Genomic DNA, 21078 nt, shown 5'->3' with positions numbered 1-21078 from the left:
GTGACATAAAATGGATGAAGGAGAGCCAGTGGATGTCGTGTATCGGGCCTTTCAGAAAGCATTTGATAAGTTCCCACACAGGAGATTATTGGGCAAAATTAGAGCACATGGTATTGGGGGTAGGGTATTAAAAGAGAGTTAGATTGAGCTCTATCAGGAGAGGGCAGGCACGGGTTATTTATTGTGGATGATCAGCCATGATCACAATGAATAGGCCAAATGGCCTTCTCCTGCACCTATTTTCTATGTTGTCAAGATTCCTCATGATCAAATATGTTGCAATTAAGTCCCCTCGAATGCTTCTAAGGACCAGCAGATACAAGCCTAACCTGCCCAACCTTTCCTCCCTGGACAACTTATTAATTTCAGCTGTGCGTTTAGGAAACTTTCTCTGATCTCCTTTCAATTACTTTAAATAAGGAGACAAATATTGCACACAGCATACCAGATGTGGTTTCACCAATGCCCCATATAATTGAAGCATAAATGAATTTTACAATTGAGTCCTCTATCAATAAATGTTAACATTCTAGTAACTTTCCTGCATACATTCATACCTGCATGTTGGCCTGATTCGAACAATGGAGTAGCTGAACAGATACTGTCCACATGATTTCTCAAAATATTCAATTAATTTACACCGAGTATCAAACATTGTTATATGGTTATATGGTTATAACAGCAAACACTAAATACGTCGGAATTGACGAGAATGGTATCACAAATATTCTCCCACTGAGCAAATGAAAACCTGATTTGAAATGTAGGTGTCTGAGGGAAAGACATGTGTTTTTTTTTGTTTTTGCATCATTTTATCACAGGATTTAAATAACGTGGAAGTACACCGTGCGTATAACGTTATAATTTGCATTTCAACTGTGCACAATCCATTTATTCTTAAATTTCAATAGGAATTTGTTTAATTATTTCACCATTGTGTTCTCTGGCTTGGAATTTTGATAATAATAATTTAAGAAAAACAACAGATTTACTTTTGAAAAAATATATGTACTTATGAAGGCTTAAGAGGCAGAGAATGAACCAGGCAGAAAGCTCTTTTCAATTGCACATGTAAAGTTCAGGAGTTTGATTGCCTAACTCCATGCTGGACAACATACGAATAGAATACTATCCATTTGTTAATATACTACAATTGCAAAGAGCACAGCCCTGGTAAAAACATGACAATCAATCATTACTGAATTATTTTTTTCTTTAAAAATCTATATTAATTTCATTGGCCAACAAGAACTATGGATTTAATATAAATTATCAGACAACCTCTGACTTAATATTAACAATTTTTGAATATCTTTTAATAAAATATGTTCTGCACGATCACAAATTAATTAATAAGTAATAGCTGCCAGGAGAAAGTTCTCTTAGGTGAGCTTAAACTGTCTCATATTTTACTAGCTTCAAAAATATTAATACTAACAATTTCAAAAACAATTTAAATCAAAATGTAAAGCAATGCTGTTTATCAAGTTATGCACATGAAGCTTAATATATATATAAATGTGATTATATCTCCAGTACATAGGTAAATTCTTTGCTTTAAAATAATACCCATCATTTCCTGCATCTGCAATGTTTGAGCTGTTTAATAAAGTACAAAAATCATCTACTTCTAAACATCCTTTAATCATAAACTATATATTGCAACGTGACATTCAACATTGAAGCCAATTTATGTCACACTTTTGGAAGCAATTTTTGTTCCACCCGTTTCAAAAGGTAGGCTGGTCTGGAGGGTAAGATCACTAGCAAATTGTATACAGAAGTCAGAAGATGGCAATGGCCGACTATTTTTCAGATTCGTAGTGTATGACCGGCGATGTGCCGTGGCGGTTAGTGCTGGGTCCAATGTTGTTTGTCATCTACATGAACAAGTTGGATGAAAATGTAGATGACAAGGATAGTATGTTAGCAGAGGAGAACAAAATTGGTGATAATATGGACAACAACATTTATGACAAGATCTAAATCAACTGGAAAAGTGGGCAGAGGAATGGCAGATTGAATGTAACGCAGACAAGTATAAATGTGATGCATTCTGGGAAGGTAAATATGGGCAGTACATACATAGTCGATAGCAGGGTTCTGTATAGTGCCGTTGAATGAGAGAAAGAGAGCTAGGTGTAAAAGTATATTGTTTCCTCAAAGTGACATGTCCTGCTCCCGACAGCAGTCGGAATTCAAGGATTTACGGGAAGCGGTTGGCAATGACAGGAGAGAGGTGGTCAGACAGAGAAAACTGCCAGAGGTATGCGGGCCGGCAGAAGGTGCTAAGGTGGTGGCCGGTTCTGCTGCTGGTCCCGGCAGCCACTCGCAGCAACCCAAGTTACTTCCCTCCTCTGGTCCCTCCCCGGCCACAATGCGGTAGCTCCGTGCCCGGAGCACCACGGCAGCGGTGAGTGAGTGAGTGAGTGAGTGAGTGAGTGAGTGAGTTGCTGGCATGGTCCACAACCTCCTCCTTCTCAATGTTCCTACTCTCCCTACAACTTTACCCCTGGTGACCCAGCCAAATTGTGCAGCCCAGAACGTGCTGACCCGGGCCAGACTCCCCACATTCTGCCAACAAAACTCTCCCCCTCTCTCCCCCCCCAGCGGCGCTGTCCTTTGGTGGCGCCATCAAGTGTGGCTGCCTCGCCAGCAGCTGTCTGTCCTTTCATCCTTTTTGTTATTTTTAGTCTGTCTAAAAGTTTGTTTTTGGAGGTCCTTTAGTCTTTTTTATGTGGCGAGTGGGGGGGGGGAGGAAAGAGGGGACTTCCCCCCCTCCCCCCACCCCCCCCCCCCCCCCCACCCCCCCCCCCCCCCCCCCCCCCCCCCCCCTCTCCAAAGCGGCAACTGCAGAGGCCTCAATAGGCCCCGACCACGGGTGAACAAGAGGAAGATGACTGAACTCTGTTGCCTTCCCTCACAGTGTGAAACGTGATTCTGCTGTGGGGAGATGTTTTTATGTTTTATGTTAAATTCTATAGTGTTGCGTTTATCTTATTTGTGTGCTGCATGGTAACTCAAATTTCACTGGACCAATTGGTGTATGTGACAATAAATGTCCTTTGTCCTTTTACAGCCGCCTCCACTTTGCAGCCGCTTCCATTCAGCTGCCAGCAATGAGTGATTGACTTGGCTATCCATCAGTACAGCAACATCGTTCTTGATGTTGCTGTACTGAGGGATAGCCAAGTCTATCTTTCTTGGCTAACAACCTAACCTTCGGCCTCCAAGATGCGGGCAAATTTTCATGCCTTATTTTTGGATAAAAAATAGCGTCTTCATTGCCGGGAAATACGGGTATATTGAACAAATGCTCTTGCTCATACACAGACTCAACAATTTCATTTAGGATCAAACTAAGTTGGAATAACAATATTTCAGATAGGAAGCATATTTGAATCAATTACATCCAGAACATCTACCGGTCCAGATCAGATAAAGCCAAACGCCCAATTAGGTTATCTATTTCAAAAATAATGCACAGTGAACAGACAAAAACTTTGATGACCCTAGATTTTGAGACTGGCTTATATTAAATCATAGAAATCATAGCTTAAGTCTAGAGGTTATCTGGACACTTGACAAAGATCAAGTGCGTTATTTTGGAAAGAAATACACAAGGAACTGTTCTTAGACGTAACTTTTCATCAAATGATTGTTTACATATGTGAACCTTAATAAGGAAATTTGTGGATTAAATCACGTGGACATTTGAACATGCTGTACTAAAGAAATCAATTTGCTTTTGTAAAACGCACCTGTTGATCCAATGGACCAAGTGACATTTAAGTTGAAGTTGTTGGATGCATTGATGGATAAATCAAGGTCTTTGTTCATCTGCACAAAAGAAATATAAGTTATGCAACTAAATCATTTTACAGTAATGGTGGAGATAATAAAGAGAAAGAAAGATTTGTACTTATATAGTTCTTGCCATCAACCTTACATGACATTCCAAAGTGCACATTCTAGAACTACATTCTAACTAGTTTTGTAGTTAGTTCCAGCATAAACTCCTCATGAAGTACTTTTGAAGTGAAGCCATTGCGATTTTGCAGGAAACCTGCCAATCTATTTACAGTGCATTCAGAAAGTAGTCAGATCCCTTCACTTTTTTCACATTTTGTTATGTTACTGCCTTATTTTAAAATGGATTAATTTTTTTATCATCAATCTAGAAACAATACCCCAGAATGAAAAAGCGAAAATAGGTGTTAAGAAATGTTTGCAATGTAATGAACAAAATAACTAAAATATTACATTTACATAAGTATTCAGACCCTTTGCTATGACACTCAAAATTGACCTTAGGTTCACCCTGTTTTCATTGATTACCCTTGAGATATTTCTGCAACTAGATTGGAGTCCACCAGTGGTAAATTAAATTGATTGGGCATGATTTGGACACACATGTCTGTATAAGGTCCCACAGTTGACAGCATGTCAGAGCAAAAAGCAATCCATGAAGACGAAGGAATTGTCCATAGACCTCCGAGACTCAGATCTGGGGAAGGGTGTAAAACAATTTCTGCAGCATTGCAGGTCTCGAAGAGCACAGTGGCCTCTGTCATTCTTAAATGGAAGAACTTTGGAACCACCAGGACTCTTCATAGAGCTGGCCGCCCAGCCAAACTGAGCAATCAGGGGAGAAGGGCCTTGGTTAGGGAGGTGACCAAGAACCTAATGTCACTCTGACAGAGCTCCAGAATTCCTCTGTGGAGATGGGAGAACCTTCCAGAAGGACAACCATATCTGCAGCACTCCACCATTCAGGCCTTTATGGTACAGTGGCCAGACAGAAGCCACTCCTCCGGAAAATGCACATGACAGCCCTCAGCCAAAAGGCACCTAAAGGAATCTCAGACCATGAGAAACATGATTCTCTGGTCTGATGAAAACAAGATTGAACTCTTTGGCACCGCTCATCGCCCGACCAATACGGTGAAGAATGGTGGTGGCAGCATCATGCTGTGGGGATGTTTTTCAGCGGCAGGAACTGGGAGAATAGTCAGGAACGAGGAAAAGATGAACGGAGCAAAGTACAGAGAGATCCTTTATGAAAACCTGCTCCAGAGCGTTCTGGACCTCAGACTGGAATGGAGTTCACCTTCGAACAGGACAATGACCCTAAGCACACAGCTAAAACAACACTGGAGTGGCTTGGTGACAAGTCTGTGAATGTCCTTGAGTGGCCCAGCCAGAGCCCGGACTTGAACCCAATTGAACATGTCTGGAGGGACCTGAAAATAGCTGTGCATTGACGCTCCCCATCCAACCTGACAGAGCTTGAGAGGATCGGCAGAGAAGAATGGGAGAAATTACCCAAACACAGGTATGTCACGCTTGTAACGTCATACCCACGAAGACCCAAGGCTGTAATCGCTGCCAAAGGTGCCTCAACAAGGTACTGAGTAAAGGGTCTGAATGTACTTTGTAATTATGTAAATGTGATATTTCAGTTGTTTCTTTTTAATTAATCTGCAAAAATTTCTAAACACCTGTTTTTGCTTTTTTATTATGGGGTGTTGTGTGTTGATTGATGATTAAAAAAATAATTAAATTCATTTTAGAATAAGGCTGTAACGTAACAGAATGTGGAAGAGTGAAGGGGTCTGAATACTTTCTGAATGCACTGTATGAACAACAAAAAGCGGAGCTGGAAATAATACCAGATGGTCGGTTTCAGTCATTTTTAGTTGGGGAAAAGATTGGCCAGAACATGTAATAAATCTACTTTTAAAAATTAGCATCTCTCTCATTCACCTAAGCAAGCAGAGTAGGGAATTGAATTGAGAATTAAATTTCTCTTACAAAAGATGTACAGGTACTTTCAACTCTACCATGTCCCTTAGTAAACTACGCGATTTTTACTCCTTTTCTGGAGTGGGACAAGAATGTACGATTTTCTCAGTCAGAGGCAAAAATGCAGTCAAATGAGCCACATTTGAAAACGAAAGTCCTCACTGAAACAGGAAAATGCATTTATTGATATGGCACATTTTTTGAAATGTTGCACAAAATATGGAATTAAAAGCATGAGCATTGCTAATCTATTCAGGAATTTATTTAACCCAATAAACATTTACATTGTCCACCATTTTATCGGAAGCAACAACTATAATTGGAAATATTAACAACATTATTATTTTTATTGCAAGTTATTTATAAAATAAGCAGCAGATTACAGGCAAGCAGTTTCACTTTTACATGTGACTCTCATCCTTGGTGAACTGTATTTTTTATTGTCTGCAGGGGAAACAGCAATCACAAACCAAAATTATTTGCATGCAGTACACTTTGAATTATGTATGAAAACTACATGGAATACAAATTGAAATACTGTACAATGTGTAAACAAGACATACATATTTTTAAATATATAAGATGAATGACCAAATACAGACATCAGTTGCACTCTAGATGCACAACACTACAAAGCTGTTGGGAACCTAAGTGTTATTTTCATTGCTGTTAGGGTGTTGACCAGCTGTTTGTGTCTGTGCCCTTTTCACTTGAACTGGGGAATTAAACTCTCACACGGTAATAAATAAAAATATATTTTAAATATATTTTAACACAACTATATTAGAACAGGATTGTGCAGCTAACCAATAATAAAATTAACATCAATTCCGTTTTTTTGTTTTTGGGGATGAAAAATCCAATGAGCAGAGCAAAAGGAAAGGGGAATTAGATTATCACCATAATAATGAACGCTGTATGTTTGCCAATCAAGGTCACAAACATATTATGCATAAACTGCATCTGTAAATTTTATTTTATGTACAAAATTCACTGACACAAGCACTGCAGCTGTGAATGAGCAGTGAGCCAATCCATTGATAAACACTGGAATATGCTGGAGAACAGTAGTTTGCTCATATGATCCCACAGTACATCTATGGTCTTGTCATTGTGCCCAACAGCAACTAACATAAAAACAGGAGGTCTTTTGGGCTATCAAACCCATTTAGCAATTTTTCAAGGTCATAGCTGATCTTCTACCTCAGTGCCATTTTCTTGCATAATTACCACAACCTTTGATTTGCTTAATATCCATAATTCAATTGATCTCTTTCTGAAAAAAGAGAATGATTGAGCTCCCACAGCCATCCAGGCAGAGGTCCAAATATTCATCACCTCTGTATGAAGGTATTTCACAACGCAATCCAAACAAACCTACCCATTATTTTGAAACTTTGCCATTGATCCAAACCTTCTAAAGGAAACATTTACCCTGCATCAGAAGTCAAGAGTTTTGTATTGTCACATGTCCCAAAACGGAATGACGAGATTCTTATTTCTCAGCAGCACAACAGGTATAAAAACACAGTACTCTATAAACACCATAATAAACAAACCAGCACATAAAGAACAAACAATAATACCAAAGCAAAAACAATGCCCTCAGGTCTACTCCTTTTGAAGTTGAAGGTTGTCATTTTTAATAGCCTGATGGTTGTTGGGAAGAAGCTGCTCCTGAACCTGGAAGTTACAGTTTTCAGGCTCTTATACCTTTTTCTCAATAAGGGCATGGCCAGGGAGATGTGGGTCTCTCCAAGGATGCGTTTTAATGCAGTGACCCATGTAGATTTATTTGATGGTGGGAGGACAATACCTGTTATGGACTGGGCAGAGCTCATCATTTTTTGTTCACCATATCCCTGCCTCATTGGGCTTTAAGTATGTAGTAAGTGAGATGTCCCCTCATTCTTCTGCACTTTAAAGAAAAGGAATTCAAACCAGCATAGATCAGCCACAATCATATTAATGACAAGGGCAGATGGAGAGGCCCGGCTGCCTACTCCTGCTATTTTCTCATGTTCTGATGAACTAAAATATCAGCAATGTGTGCTTTCCACAAATGCTTCCTGATCTCCTGAGTGTTTCCAGCATTTGGTGGCGTTGTATCAAAAACCATGATCTAATTTGTTTTGCGACAACCTGCATTCACCTAGCTAGAGGTTGGGACAAATTGTAGCACTTTTTATAAACAATGTTGAATTTTAGCTGAAAATTCTCAGTAAAGAAAAGTGCATCTTTCAAGTTACTCCAAGTAATATGATGACAGTTCAACTGTATAATTAGACAAACTAGGACATGAATTATCAAAAAATAAATGGTCCTTTGGGTGGGATATACTAACAAATATTGCCAGTTAGATCAATTCTTCCTGCTGCTTTGATGTATGTCAAGTTGAACCCACATCCAATGCCAGTGCTGCTTTGAACACAGAATCAAACAGTATTAGAAACAAATTAGACCAAGAGCTCCTGAAAAACAAAGTTAGGAATATACACAGACTTTAAAAACTAAGGGATTAACTTTTCAGAAAAAGTAGAATGGATATTTTCTACAATTGCAGTTGAAAGTAATTACAAGCAAATAACAAAGTGCTGGAAGAACTCAGTGGGTCATGCAGCATTTGTGGTGGGAATGCACAGACGACGATTCAGGTTGGGACCTTTCTTCAGTCTGATACTGCCTGACCTGCTGAGTTCCTCCAGCACTTGGCATTTTGCTCAAGAATACAGCATCTGCAGTTTCTTGTGTCTCTTTGAAATTAATTGAAGGTAGTGCTGCTACAGTGCATGTTTCCATAGCACATATAGGATTGATGAATAGGGAAGACTATTTTTATTGCACTGGCAATTGGTTGTATCGTAATTTTAATCATGAACTAGAGAACCTTTTGAAAGTTACTTTGAAAATTGACAAACCTCAAACCATTTTGGAAACAATTCAGTGTTGGAAGAAAAAGATTTAATCTCTCAAAAGTAAACAAACATCATTGTCTCTTACGAACACAGTTGCAACTTTCACCGGAGGCAGCTATTGAAGTTGACAAGCAATCATTTCTATTGATACTTGTGCAATGATGCTCTGTTAAACAATGTAATATATGGTCTTTGGAGATACAAATGTAAATGTTGGCATTGTGAGGGAAAAAAAACGATGTGCTAATCTTGTATAGTACGGGTGTCAGAGGTTATGGGGAGAAGGCAGGAGATTGGGGATAAGAGCGACAGATAGATCAGCCATGATTGAATGGCAGAGTAGACTTGATGGACCACATGGCCTAATTCTACTATCACTTATGATCTCATGAACTCAGAAGGTCAGGCAGCATCTGTGAATGAAAATGGACACACGATGTTTCGGCTCAGAACCCTTCATCTGACTGATTGTTGGGGGTGGGGGGGAAGGACGATGAAAAAGAGAGGTGTGGGTGGGACAAAGCCTGATAAACGATAACTAGAGAATAGAAACAAGGAACTGCAGATGTTGGTTCACAAAAGGGGGGGAAGGAAGAAATGGATGTGAGTCCAGGTGGGGCACAGAGAAGGTAGATGGAGGCGGTAGGAAAGTGGGGTTAGCAGATGGGTGGAGTAAGGGACAAATGCCAAAAGTAACAAGGAGAGAAAAGGATGTCAGATAAGGAAAGAAGAAGCGTGGGAGAGAGGGATATGGGTATGCGGGGCCAGGAAGGAGGGGGGGGGGGGAAAAAAAGTAAAAATGGGGTTCACCCCTCTTTCCCCTCACACCCATATCTCTTCCCCCAGCCTTCCACTCTTTCACATTCCTAATCTGTCAAACGTTTGGCTCCTTTTCACTTCCAGCTTTGGCCATTTACTCCACCCGTTTCCCAATCACTCCCCCACCTGCAACCAACCATCACTTGCCAGACTTTGCCCCAACTCCACCGCACTTTTCCAACATTCTTCCCCATATTGAATCAATCTGAAGAACGATCTCCACCCAAAATGTCACCTGCCTATTTCCCAGCTGACCTGCTACCTGACCTGCTGTCTTCTGCCAGCACTTGGTTTTCTCGCTCAACATGCACCCTTTAGCATTAGGACCTTGCAGTCACAACAAATAAACCCATTCCTGTTAGAAAAAACCTTTATTTTTGAAAATCTTGCAGGTGAACTGAAGCTAATGCCAAGCTGACCCTCACTATCACTCCACTTTCCCATTGATACAATGTTATTATTATAAGGAACATGACCACTGCAACATGGCAGAACTACTTATACAGTTAGCCCATAAAGAAAATATGGTAGACACAAATTGCTGGAGTAACTCAGCGGGATAAGCAGCATCTCTAGAGAGAAGGAATGGGTGATGTTTCGGGTCGAAACCCTTTCCTACAAATAAAGAAAATATAATATTTTTCTCACTCACATTTATGCATCAATTATTTTATTAACTAGATAAATCTGAAAGTATTCAAACATTTTAACTTTAGAATGAAAATGTATGGAATAAGCTTTATTTTATTTTAACGCACTATTGTGCTGAAAATAGGCAAAAATGCCGGAGAAACTCAGCAGGTGAGGCAGCATCTATGGAGCGAAGGAAATAGAGTTCTGAAGAAGGGCCTCAATCCGAAACATTGCCTATTTCCTTCGCTCCATAGATGCTGCCTCACCCGCTGAGTTTCTCCAGCATTTTTGACTACCTTCGATTTTCCAGCATCTGCAGATCCTTCAGATTGTGCTGAAAATGCTATTTTATTCAATTCTATTTTATTTTATTCTACACCGGAAAAGGTACCTTTTGGCAAATACTACAAATGGCTATGCCATCTAAAGTTGAATCTCCTACTGACAGAGAGGTGGTATATGTAGAACAATCCTTTGATATGGAGGCATAAGAAATGTATGTATTTTCTTTACAAAGGAAGGGGTTCAGCTTCATCACACAGATGAAATAAACATTTGCGTTACACGTCCCATAGATTTACAAAAATAGGCCATGCCAGAAATGGAGAGCAGATGCTGGACCATGTAACAATAATGTACAAGCTTGCACAATGTCCAATTACTAATAAGATGTATTTGTACTGCACTTTAAATGACAGAGATGAGACTAATATGAGATCGTGTTGCCTCGTGCATTGAGTACTACGAGGATTGGTGCAAACACTACCTCAACCACTTTCTATGCCCATTTGTTCCCTATACACACCACCCTCCATGTGAAAAAATTGCTCCGCAGGATCCTATTAAATCTTTCCACTCTTACTTTAAATCTATGCCCTCTAGTTCTTGATTCCTCGACCCTGGGGAAACGATTGTGTGATTCACCTTATCCATGCCTCTCCAGAATATAATCACTCAAACCTATGTTCCAAAGAATAAAATCCTAGCTTGCCAAACCTCTAATACAACTCAGTCCCTCGAGTACTGGCATCATCCTCATGAATCTTTTGTGCACTCTTTCCAACTTAATGACATCCTTCATATAGCAGGGTGACCAAAACTCCATGTGCCGTCTTACCAACGTTAGCGGTTATGGTGGCGCAGCACTAGAGTTGCTGCCTTACAGCGAATGCAGCGCTGGAGACCCGGGTTCGATACCGACTACGGGTTTGTACATTCTCCCCATGACCTGCGTGGGTTTTCCAGAACAAGGGGTCACAGTTTAAGGATAAGGGGGAAACAGAAGGTAGTTGAGGCCAGTTCATTGGCTATATTTAAGAGGGAGTTAGATGTGGCCCTTGTGGCTAAAGGTATCAGGGGGTATGGAGAGAAGGCAGGTACAAGATACTGAGTTGGATGATCAGCCATGATCATATTGAATGGCAGTGCGGGCTTGAAGGGCCGAATGGCCTACTCCTGCACCTATTTTCTATGTTTCTATGTTTCTCCAAGATCTTTGGTTTCCTCCCACACTCCAAAGACGCACAGGTTTGTAGGTTAATTGGCTTGGTAAATGAACAAAATTGTCCTTAGTGGGTGTAAGATAGTGTTAATGTGCAGGGATCGCTGGTCGGCGTGGACCAAGTGGGCCAAAGGGCCTGTTTCCACTCTGTATCACTAGACTAAACTAAACGTGTACAACTGTAACATCCCAAATACAAAACTCCATTCTGTGACAGATGCATTTTCACACAAAGGGTGGTGGGTATATCGAACAAGCTGCCAGATGAGGTAGTTGAGGCAGGGACTATCCCAACGTTTAAGAAACAGCTAGACAGGTACAAGGATAAGACAAGTTTGGGGGGGGATATGGACTAAACGCATGCAGGTGGGACCAGTGTAGCAGGGATATGTTGGCCGGTGTGGGCACGTTGGGCCAATGGGCCTGTTCTCACATCGCATCACTCTTTGATTCTATGTCTTTATGAAGGCCAGAATGACAAAAGCTTTCATAAGATAGGTCTAGAGAATGGGTTGGGTAAATTATTTCAAGAGAAACTTCAACGAAAAACAGTATGAGCGGTTGAGCGAGAGTAATTTAAGCATCAATTATTTGCAATAATATGACAGATGGTGCGAAAAATCCAAGTTGTTAAATATATAATTCTCATCATGTACCATAAGGCAAAATAAATGTTTCATACACTTTATCGCCATTAAAGAATAATGTTAAAGTACAACATATTTGACGTGTTTTTTAGGTTAGGCACCAAATGCATGGAGTGTATGAAGTGAGTTTACAGAACAACAAGTTTCATTATTTGATATTTTGTTATTTTTGTTATTTTGATATTTACCAGATTATGCAAATCAGTTTGCACAGTTCATCCTCCTTCAAGTTTCCTGTAATGCTTTTATGATGTGACATTGGTGTATTCTAGTTCAGTTGTAGAAGTAACTAATGCTCGCTCCAAGTTGAAACAACAGCTGGTGAGAGCAAAGTGACATCTTGCACTGAGCAGCCAACCTAGAATTAGTTCCTTCATCATGTTGAAATATTCAATTGTTTGAAATAACTGCTTATCTCTTACTGCGAGTGAGCTGTTTTATAAAGCTTAACATAGGATGAATAAGGCAGTGAAAATGCATGCGGTTAACTCCAAGTGCAGCCTCAAATCTGCATCTCAAAACTCCACACCAGAATGCTTTGCATCTACTGTTTCTCAGATGTAACCAATGCACAAAGTAGCAAAGTATCATATTAGTCTAGTCTCTTATTTAAACTTCAATTAGAAAGTCAACATTTCATCTGTTTTATCCGTAATTGAATATTGCACAGGCAAGCATTTCTAGTATTATATGGTCTAGAATCTGATTTCTAGCTGTGCAATAAATAGATGATGATTTTTGCCCATTATATGTATTATGTGCAATGTGTCCATTTATTTCACCTTTACGACAGATTTGAACCCGTGTTTCCAATGAAAATCATTTAAACGTCCTTAATGCGAATGGATATTTCTATATATATGTTATACTATGTAACAGTTAGCAGAGGAGACAGTGATTCAGCTTTTATTGACATGCCATTTGCAGTATTTAATAAACTGTTCCGTATCCAGTGCAAATTAAAATTGCATTCTCAGCACATCAATGAAAAGAAGCCTATTCCATACACACAAAAATACTGTCCGGTTGACCTGGTTAATAAATCTAATGACACATAAATGACAATGAAACCAGGTATTACTTTTTACTCTTCAAGAAGGAACTGCAGATGCTGGAAAATCGAAGGTAGACAATAGTGCTGGAGAAACTCAGCGGGTGCGGCAGCATCTATGGAGCGAAGGAAATAGGCAACGTTTCGGGCTAAAACCCTTCTTCAGACATTTGTCTACCTATTACTTTTTACTTATGGGCTAATTGTAATAGCTTGCAATTGCCATTGTGGTATTCATTCTAAAATCTCTTAGGTTTTAAACTCTGTTTTTGCAGTCGTACCTTCCCATCTTTTAAGAGCTTTCAATCTACATTGTTTCTTATACCATTTGTTTCTGTGGCCTGGAGCCACAGCCAAATACTGTTTGAGTTCAACTTCACTTAAAGAAGCAGTAAAACTTTTGATCTAACTGGGTAAACGTCTTCAAAGGACCATTTTTGACAAATCACATCCAGGTTTGTCATTATAGAAGAACTGTCATTACATTATTCAGAGGAAACAGAAGGATACACTTCTCTGTATCAGTATAAATGCAGTATAAATGCATGCCATTCAACCTTGTTTATAAAAAAGTGCTGTGATGTCCCCTTAAATGAGGCCACAACCTTCAGCAAGGTGAAAGCAGCAAATAATGAAACAAATTAATTTTTGGTGGTGATCATACACCAAAATATTTTTGTTGTCAATATGTAGCCACTATTTTTTATTTTGTATATTCTTTGAAATGCAGAATATCTACTTTTAATATTTTGTTTTACTCCTGTGCTCTACCTTCTTTCTTTATCTATCTATCTATCTATCTATCTATCTATCTATCTATCTATCTATCTATCTATCTATCTATAAAACTCTGGGGCCATCCGACCGACTGCCGTCCGGCGCCCTTCCTGCCTTTCAATTCGTGCCCGATACTCGCAGATGTCCAATCGGAATGGCCGATGCTCGCAGATGTCCAATCGGAATGGATTCATTTGCATGTACGGCTGCCGGCTGCATTTCTTCCTTTGATTCATTGCCACGCCCAATCCAGACGCTCAATCTCCGAGATCTTTTCCATTTCGGTAGAGATTTCGCTTTTCTTTCTAAGTATCCGTTCCTCATTACATTTCGTCGGGTTGAAGTGCACGTTTTTAATCAAATCCTTCTCTCCCCCCCCCCCCCTCCACACCCAAGTATTTCAAAATTAACTGGCTTCTCCATTTACATGTCAGCTTCCAACACACTTCGAAACAAAGTTGCAAGACAGGAACACTCTGAACTTTTCACTGCTGCAGCAGGCAGGGTAGGTGCCATTGGATTTTGTTTTTAAATCCACTGCTGAGGGAGGCAGGGCAGTGCTGGAATCTTACTTTTGGGAACGGCTTCAGTTCCATTGGAGGAGACGGGTGCATGGTGGAATATTGGGTTGGGGGATCGCACCATTGGGGGAGCAGACCCAACGGGTCTGCACTTGGTCTAGTATACTTTTAAAACTCTCGCCCCATCCGACCACCTGCCGTACGGATCCCTTCCTGCCTTTCGATTCGTTCCCGCCGTGCGATGTCACAATGCCCGATGCTCGCGGACGTCCAATCGCGATGCCCGACGCTTGCGGACGTCCAATCGGAATGGATCCATTTGCATGTACGGCTTCCGGCCGCGTTTCTTCCTTTGATTCACCGCAACTCCGAAACCGGACGCAGAATCGCCGACGTCTTTTCCATTTCGGTAGAGATTTCGCTTTTCTTTCTAAGTATCCGCTCCTCATTACATTTCGTCATGTTTAAGTACACTTTTTTAATCAAATCCTTCACCCCCACCCCACCACAATATTTCAAAAATAAACAGGCTTCTCACCAATAGAAGCAGCCCCAGCCCCAGCCCCAGCCCCCTGGTGAATGTTCCATCGTGTGATGTCACAATGCCCAATGCTCACAGATGGCCAATCGGAATGGATTCATTTACATATGCCTTTGCAGGAGCCCAGCCCCTGGTGAACGTTCCATCGTGTGATGTCATAATGCCCAATGCTCAAATACAGTGTTGCCATAGAGAACGCTCAGCGATTATTCAAATTCTTCACTAACTGTCATTCTGACTTTGCTTGTGAAGTGAAAAGTCCTGAATTGCATTTGTCTGATGCAGGAAGATTGTTCCCGATGTTGGGGAAGTCCAGGACAAGCGGGACACGGTTTAAGGATAAAGGGGAAATTCTTTAATACTGAGATGAGGAAAACATTTTTCACACAGATAGTGGTGAGTCTCTGGAACTCTCTGCCACAGAGGGTAGTTGAGGCCAGTTCATTGGCTATATTTAAGAGGGAGTTAGATGTGGCCCGTGTGGCTAAAGGGATCAGGGGGTATGGAGAGAAGGCAGGTACAGGATACTGAGTTGGATGATCAGCCATGATCATATTGAATGGTGGTGCAGGCTCAAAGGTCCGAATGGCCTACTCCTGCACTTAATTTCTATGTTTCCCTCTCCCCACCCCTCTCCCTCTCCCACCCATCTCTCTCTCCCCCACCCCCTTCCCTCGCTACCACCACCCCCTTCCCCCTACCCCTCTGTCCCTCTTTCACCACTCCCCCTACCCCTCCCCCCCACTCTTCCACTTCTATCCCCCTTACCTCACGCCTCTCCCCCCCCCCCCCTCTCTCTTTCCCTCCCTTCCCCTCTCTCCCCCACCCCATCCCCTACCCCTCTGTCCCTCTTCCACCACTCCCCCATCCCTCTTCTACCACTCCCGCTACCCCTCTACCCCTCCCTCCCTCCCTCCCTCCCCACTCTTTCACTTCTCTCCCACTCTCTCCTCCCCCTCTCCTCACCCCTCTCCCATCCCTCTCCCTCTCTCCCCCCCCCCCCTTCCCTGTCTACCTCACCCCCTTCCCTCTCTCCCCCCCCACCCCCTTCCCCTATCCCTCTGTCCCTCTTCCATCACTCCCGCTACCCCCTCCCTCCACCTCCCTCCCCACTCTTCCACTTCTCTCCCCGTTCTCCTCCACTCTCCTCCCCGACTCTTTCCCCTCTTTCCCCCCACCTCTCCCCCATCCCTCCCTCCTCCCCATCCCCCCTTCCCCACATCTCTCTCCCCATCTCTCACCCCCTACCGCGCTCTACTTTCCCTCCCAAATCTATCCCGTTTCCTCCTCCTCCCTCCCCTCTTCACACATCACGCCCCCCTCCCCCCCCTGCAAACGCTGTTGGGGAAACAGACCCAACGGGTCTGCACTTGGTCTAGTAATCTATAAAATTGTACAAAACCATATTAAAAAACAGGTTTTATGTTAATTTCTGTAATATGAACATTACACAAATTTTGAGCAATGAAGTATCTGACCATATTGACCAACTGTGGCACTTCCATGTGTTTTATTTCTCAAAGTTTACTTCCATTAGACATCATTTTAAACTAGTTGCTAATCAAGCCTGTATGCCAAAGGAATGTATTGGGTCTGAATTATAGGCAGTTTATAGTTTAATGGATTATTCTTCCATAAACTTCTTTGCTTGTGTTTGTGCTTCCTTACAGTACACCAAAATTGAATGAGTAGTAAATTCATAACAAATATGAAAAGGCCACACAACACTCAAGCATGTTCTGCTATTCATAATAGCGTGACGATAATCCAGAAATGAAGATGAGGAGCCAGGTGTTTCGGGAGGTATATTAATCGCTGTCCTTCTCCTGACCAGACGAGTCTGCAAGAGGAAGATGGCATCTAAACCCCTGCCCTTTAACCCTTTAGCTAAGGGCCGCCTCCGGACTCATCCATTCCCGTGCCGAGGGGTTCGATAGTAGAATTGGCCCGACCCTTGGGAGCCGCCACAATCTGATCATTAACCTTATCACCACTTTGTTGTATGATCACCACCATTCTCCATTATCCTATAGTGCATAAACATATCAATCCTGAATCTCAGCCTCATATAGGCTGAAAACAGTGACACCCAGGTTCAAGAACCATCATCAGCCTCTTGAAATTTGTCAGCGCAGTATGTGGCGACTATTTGCATACCTTGGCGATGCAAGCAAAGATTTTCATTGTGTCTTGTCACATGTGACAATAAAGAATTCCAATAAAGTATTCCAACACTACGAATTGTTTTGTTTGCGATAAGGACTTTGAGCTTTTATTTTGCACTAACACTGTTTAATCTTTTGAACTTTTGTCTGCTTATTTATTGTGTTATATATGAGTACTGCATTTACAGACCTGTTATGTTGCTGCAAGTAAGAATTTCATTGTTCCATTTTGGATACTTGTCAATTGGCTTGTATCCATAGTATCGGGGCAGAGAATTCACAGCCCACTGAGGAAAGCATTTCTTCCCCATTGTCGTCTTGATGGATGTTCCTTTATCTTATATTCCCACAGCACAATTGTTATTTTATGCAGAGAGTGGTAGTTATCCAAAAAAGCACTGCTATGGTTGGTGGTAGAAGCAGACACAATAGTGCCATTTAACAGGCATCTAGATTGGCACATGAACACGTAGGAAATGGATGGATACAAATCATGTATAGGTAGGTGGGTTTTGTTTAATTTGGCATCATGATCAGCATAGACATTGTGGGCTGAAGGTCCTGTTTCAGTGCTTTTATGTTCTATGACTAGTTTTAGCATTTATACTGCTATCGTGCACTTCTCTCTTACTACAAGGTGGAATTTTAAGGTACCGTGGCATTACTTGAAAGAACAACTGGGACATCAATCCTAATCTGCTAGCCAGTGCTTATTCCATAATCAACCAAGCCATCAGCAAGGCTTTTGTTGAACATTTCATCTAAAAGAAGGCATTTCTGGCAAAGCAGCAATCTCCTAATGAAGCCAAGGATTATCAGCAGATATCTTGCTTAAATATCTTGATTTAAATTGAAACAACTGTTCAAAATTTATTCAGGCCACTGATGAAGTGCATTGTTGCAAAATCAAAATTAAAAAAAAACTGATCAAGGGTTTGTGCAAATTAAGATTTAAAAACTGTTGGATAGTAAAAGGGTCATTATAAATAAGATCAATCAAAATCTAGTTACTTTCATACTACAGTTTCAAAGTGGATGTTTTATGCAAATCAACGACCAGGATTTCTACATTACAAGAATGAATACATTTCAAAAGGATTTTATTAGCTGTAAAGTGCATTTAAATACACAGAGGTCATGAAAGGTGATACATAAAAGCAAGTCTTTTTTGTTTTTATAACAATGCTAACTAAAGCATGCAACCCAGAAACACCATAAAACCACATAACTGATTGACTGCCTGGGGTTGTTATCTGGCCTGTAGACTTCTATGTACACATTTACAGAGTTTTCAAAATGAAATATTTATTCATGTGCTTTAAATTTAAATTCAAAATACTTGTGCATTTTGTCCAAAAGACCAAAAGAATTCCTCAGTACTCTTGCATCACATAGATTCATCATAGTTATTAATTTGATGTACAAACTAAAAAAGTAATGAAATCCCAAAACAAAACACTCAAAAATTGCAGTCATAGTTTGTTACCATTCACTGCAAAACACAGCTCATTCTGCTTACTTACACAATTTACCAGCACGATCTCAGCTTTTTTTTTTTAAGAACAAAATATGACCAAACAATCCAAAGGGCATTAAAACAGGTTCCTGCACTTCAGTGCATCATGGTAAGATGGCCTTAAACATGGCTCCTCTCCAAAGAACCTCTACAGCGGCTACACCAAGCTTCAGTGCATCCCTCAGGTTCAGGCCAAACCAATAGGGATGTTTCACCAAGTTGATAATCTTGCACCAGCAGTTCAGTTATGTTTCAATGCGCATCTCCAGACACACTCTATACAGTACATGACTCCAATGCTAAGCTGGTGTATGCGATGAAACTCTACAAAGCGCACTGCATCCCTTTCCAGAACTTATTGGCAGATGCACATTCCAAAAGGAAATGGATGATAGAGTTATTATTACTGCTGTGTGTAGAGACACATTGTAGCTTTATCATCATCTTTCTCTCCTTCTACCGACCTAACTCTATTTGCTGTACATGAGCCTCAAATCTCCAAATCTAGATACTCAAGTAGCCTCATAGTTATGATCAGGCCAATTATTATCCTTGTAGCAATGAGCAAATATTTTGTTCCATAATAGGAAAATGGAAAGGCAATGCACCGCTCAATTGAATGGGAAAATGGGAAGATCAACTTAGCTCTCTGTAAATAATTTGGATTAGTTCTAATCATAAGAAAATAAATGCAGGAACTAGTACAAATAAGTTCTGAAGGATGGATATGTAAAATGGTTGATTCTCTTTCCACAATATGTTTGGTGAGTATCCAAATTATTAAAATCCAGAAAGTAAAATGACTGATAGTAAATATGCCTGAAAGGAAGGGGAAAGCACTGCTACAAATACTCAAACGACAAAATGAACCAACCTGCTCTGGAGTAGCCATGAAGTTGATAGCAGTGTAATGTCGATCATCCTCCTGGGTGAGGCTGAAGGTGAATTGATAGTCAATCAAAAGACTGTCTGCGGGCAAGATTCAAAAGCAAACTATTAATAAATGTCAAATTCTCCCAAAATCTAAAATTCTTTTCACATGACAACTGCAAAGGTGACTGCAGAATAAATTATTTTCCTTATATTACCACAGCAGTAAAAGGGCAAAAGCATACTCAACGTGACAATCAACTCTATGCACCAAGTTCTGCCCTACATTACAATTGTGACTGACAAGTGTGCAGTCCCTTGCCTATGGAGCACATTCATTCTTGGAGGAACTTGTCTGCCAATACACTGGTTCCCAGCCTGGCACAGTGCAGGGTTTTTCCAAATGTCAATGTCAAGCTCCGCCCCCATAATACATCAACGGCTGGGTAGGAAAGAACTGCAGATGCTGGTTTAAATCAAACCACTGGTTAGCTGCAAAAATAGGATTGCCAGGTAACAGTTTGCCAAGAAGTACTTAAAAGAACAACCGCAGTTCTGGAAAAAGGTCTTGTGGACAGATGAGACAAAGATTAACTTATATCAGAGTGATGGCAAGAGCAAGGTATGGAGGTGAGAAGCAACTGCCCAAGATCCAAAGCATACCACCACATGTGAAACACGGTGGTGGGGGTGTTCTGGCCTGGGCATGTATGGCTGCTGAAGGTACTGGCTCACTTATCTTCATTGACGATACAACTGCTGATGGTAGTAACATAATGAATTCTGAAGTGTATAGACATATCCTATCTGCTCAAGTTCAAACAAATGGCTCAAAACGCATTGGCTGGCGGTTCATTCTACAACAAGACAATGTTCCCAAACATACTGTTAAAGCAACAAAGGAATTTTTCAAAGCTAAAAAAATGGTAAATTCTTGAGTGGCCAAGTCAATCACCCGATCTGAACCCAATTGAGCATGCCTTTTATACACTGCTGAAGAGGACTACCCTCCAAAACAAGCATAGGCTAAAGATGTCTGCGATAAAGGCCTGGCAGAGCTTCACCAGAGAAGACACGCAGCAACTGGTGATGTCCATGAATCGCAAACTTCAAGTAATCAAAGGATATGCAACAAAATACTAAACATGACTACTTTCATTTACATGACATTGCTGTGCCCCAAACAATATGGTGCCCTGAAATGGAGGGACTATGTATAAACACTGCTGTAATTTCTACATGGTGAAACCAAAATGTATAAAAATGGCCTTTATTGAAATCAGACAATGTGCACTTTAACCACATGTGATTTTTTGT

General features: G+C 40.9%; 1 protein-coding gene across 2 annotated transcripts in view; it reads right to left on the bottom strand.

The window, feature by feature from the left end:
• atrnl1b (attractin-like 1b) overlaps positions 1-21078 on the bottom strand; it is a 704553-nt gene that overhangs the window by 384882 nt on the left and 298593 nt on the right. For both annotated transcript variants that reach the window (XM_055646916.1, XM_055646915.1), the window contains exons 22-23: positions 19766-19860; positions 3762-3840 (exon numbers count right to left, since the gene is read on the bottom strand). In XM_055646916.1, the coding sequence (XP_055502891.1) occupies positions 3762-3840; positions 19766-19860 (174 nt within the window). The remainder of the gene's footprint in view (positions 1-3761; positions 3841-19765; positions 19861-21078) is intronic.

This window comes from Leucoraja erinacea, chromosome 15 (genome assembly GCF_028641065.1).
Source record: "Leucoraja erinacea ecotype New England chromosome 15, Leri_hhj_1, whole genome shotgun sequence".
NCBI lineage: Eukaryota > Metazoa > Chordata > Chondrichthyes > Rajiformes > Rajidae > Leucoraja > Leucoraja erinaceus.
The sequence above is the reverse complement of the archived record's forward strand: the minus strand, read 5'-3'. Positions and strand labels throughout refer to the sequence as shown.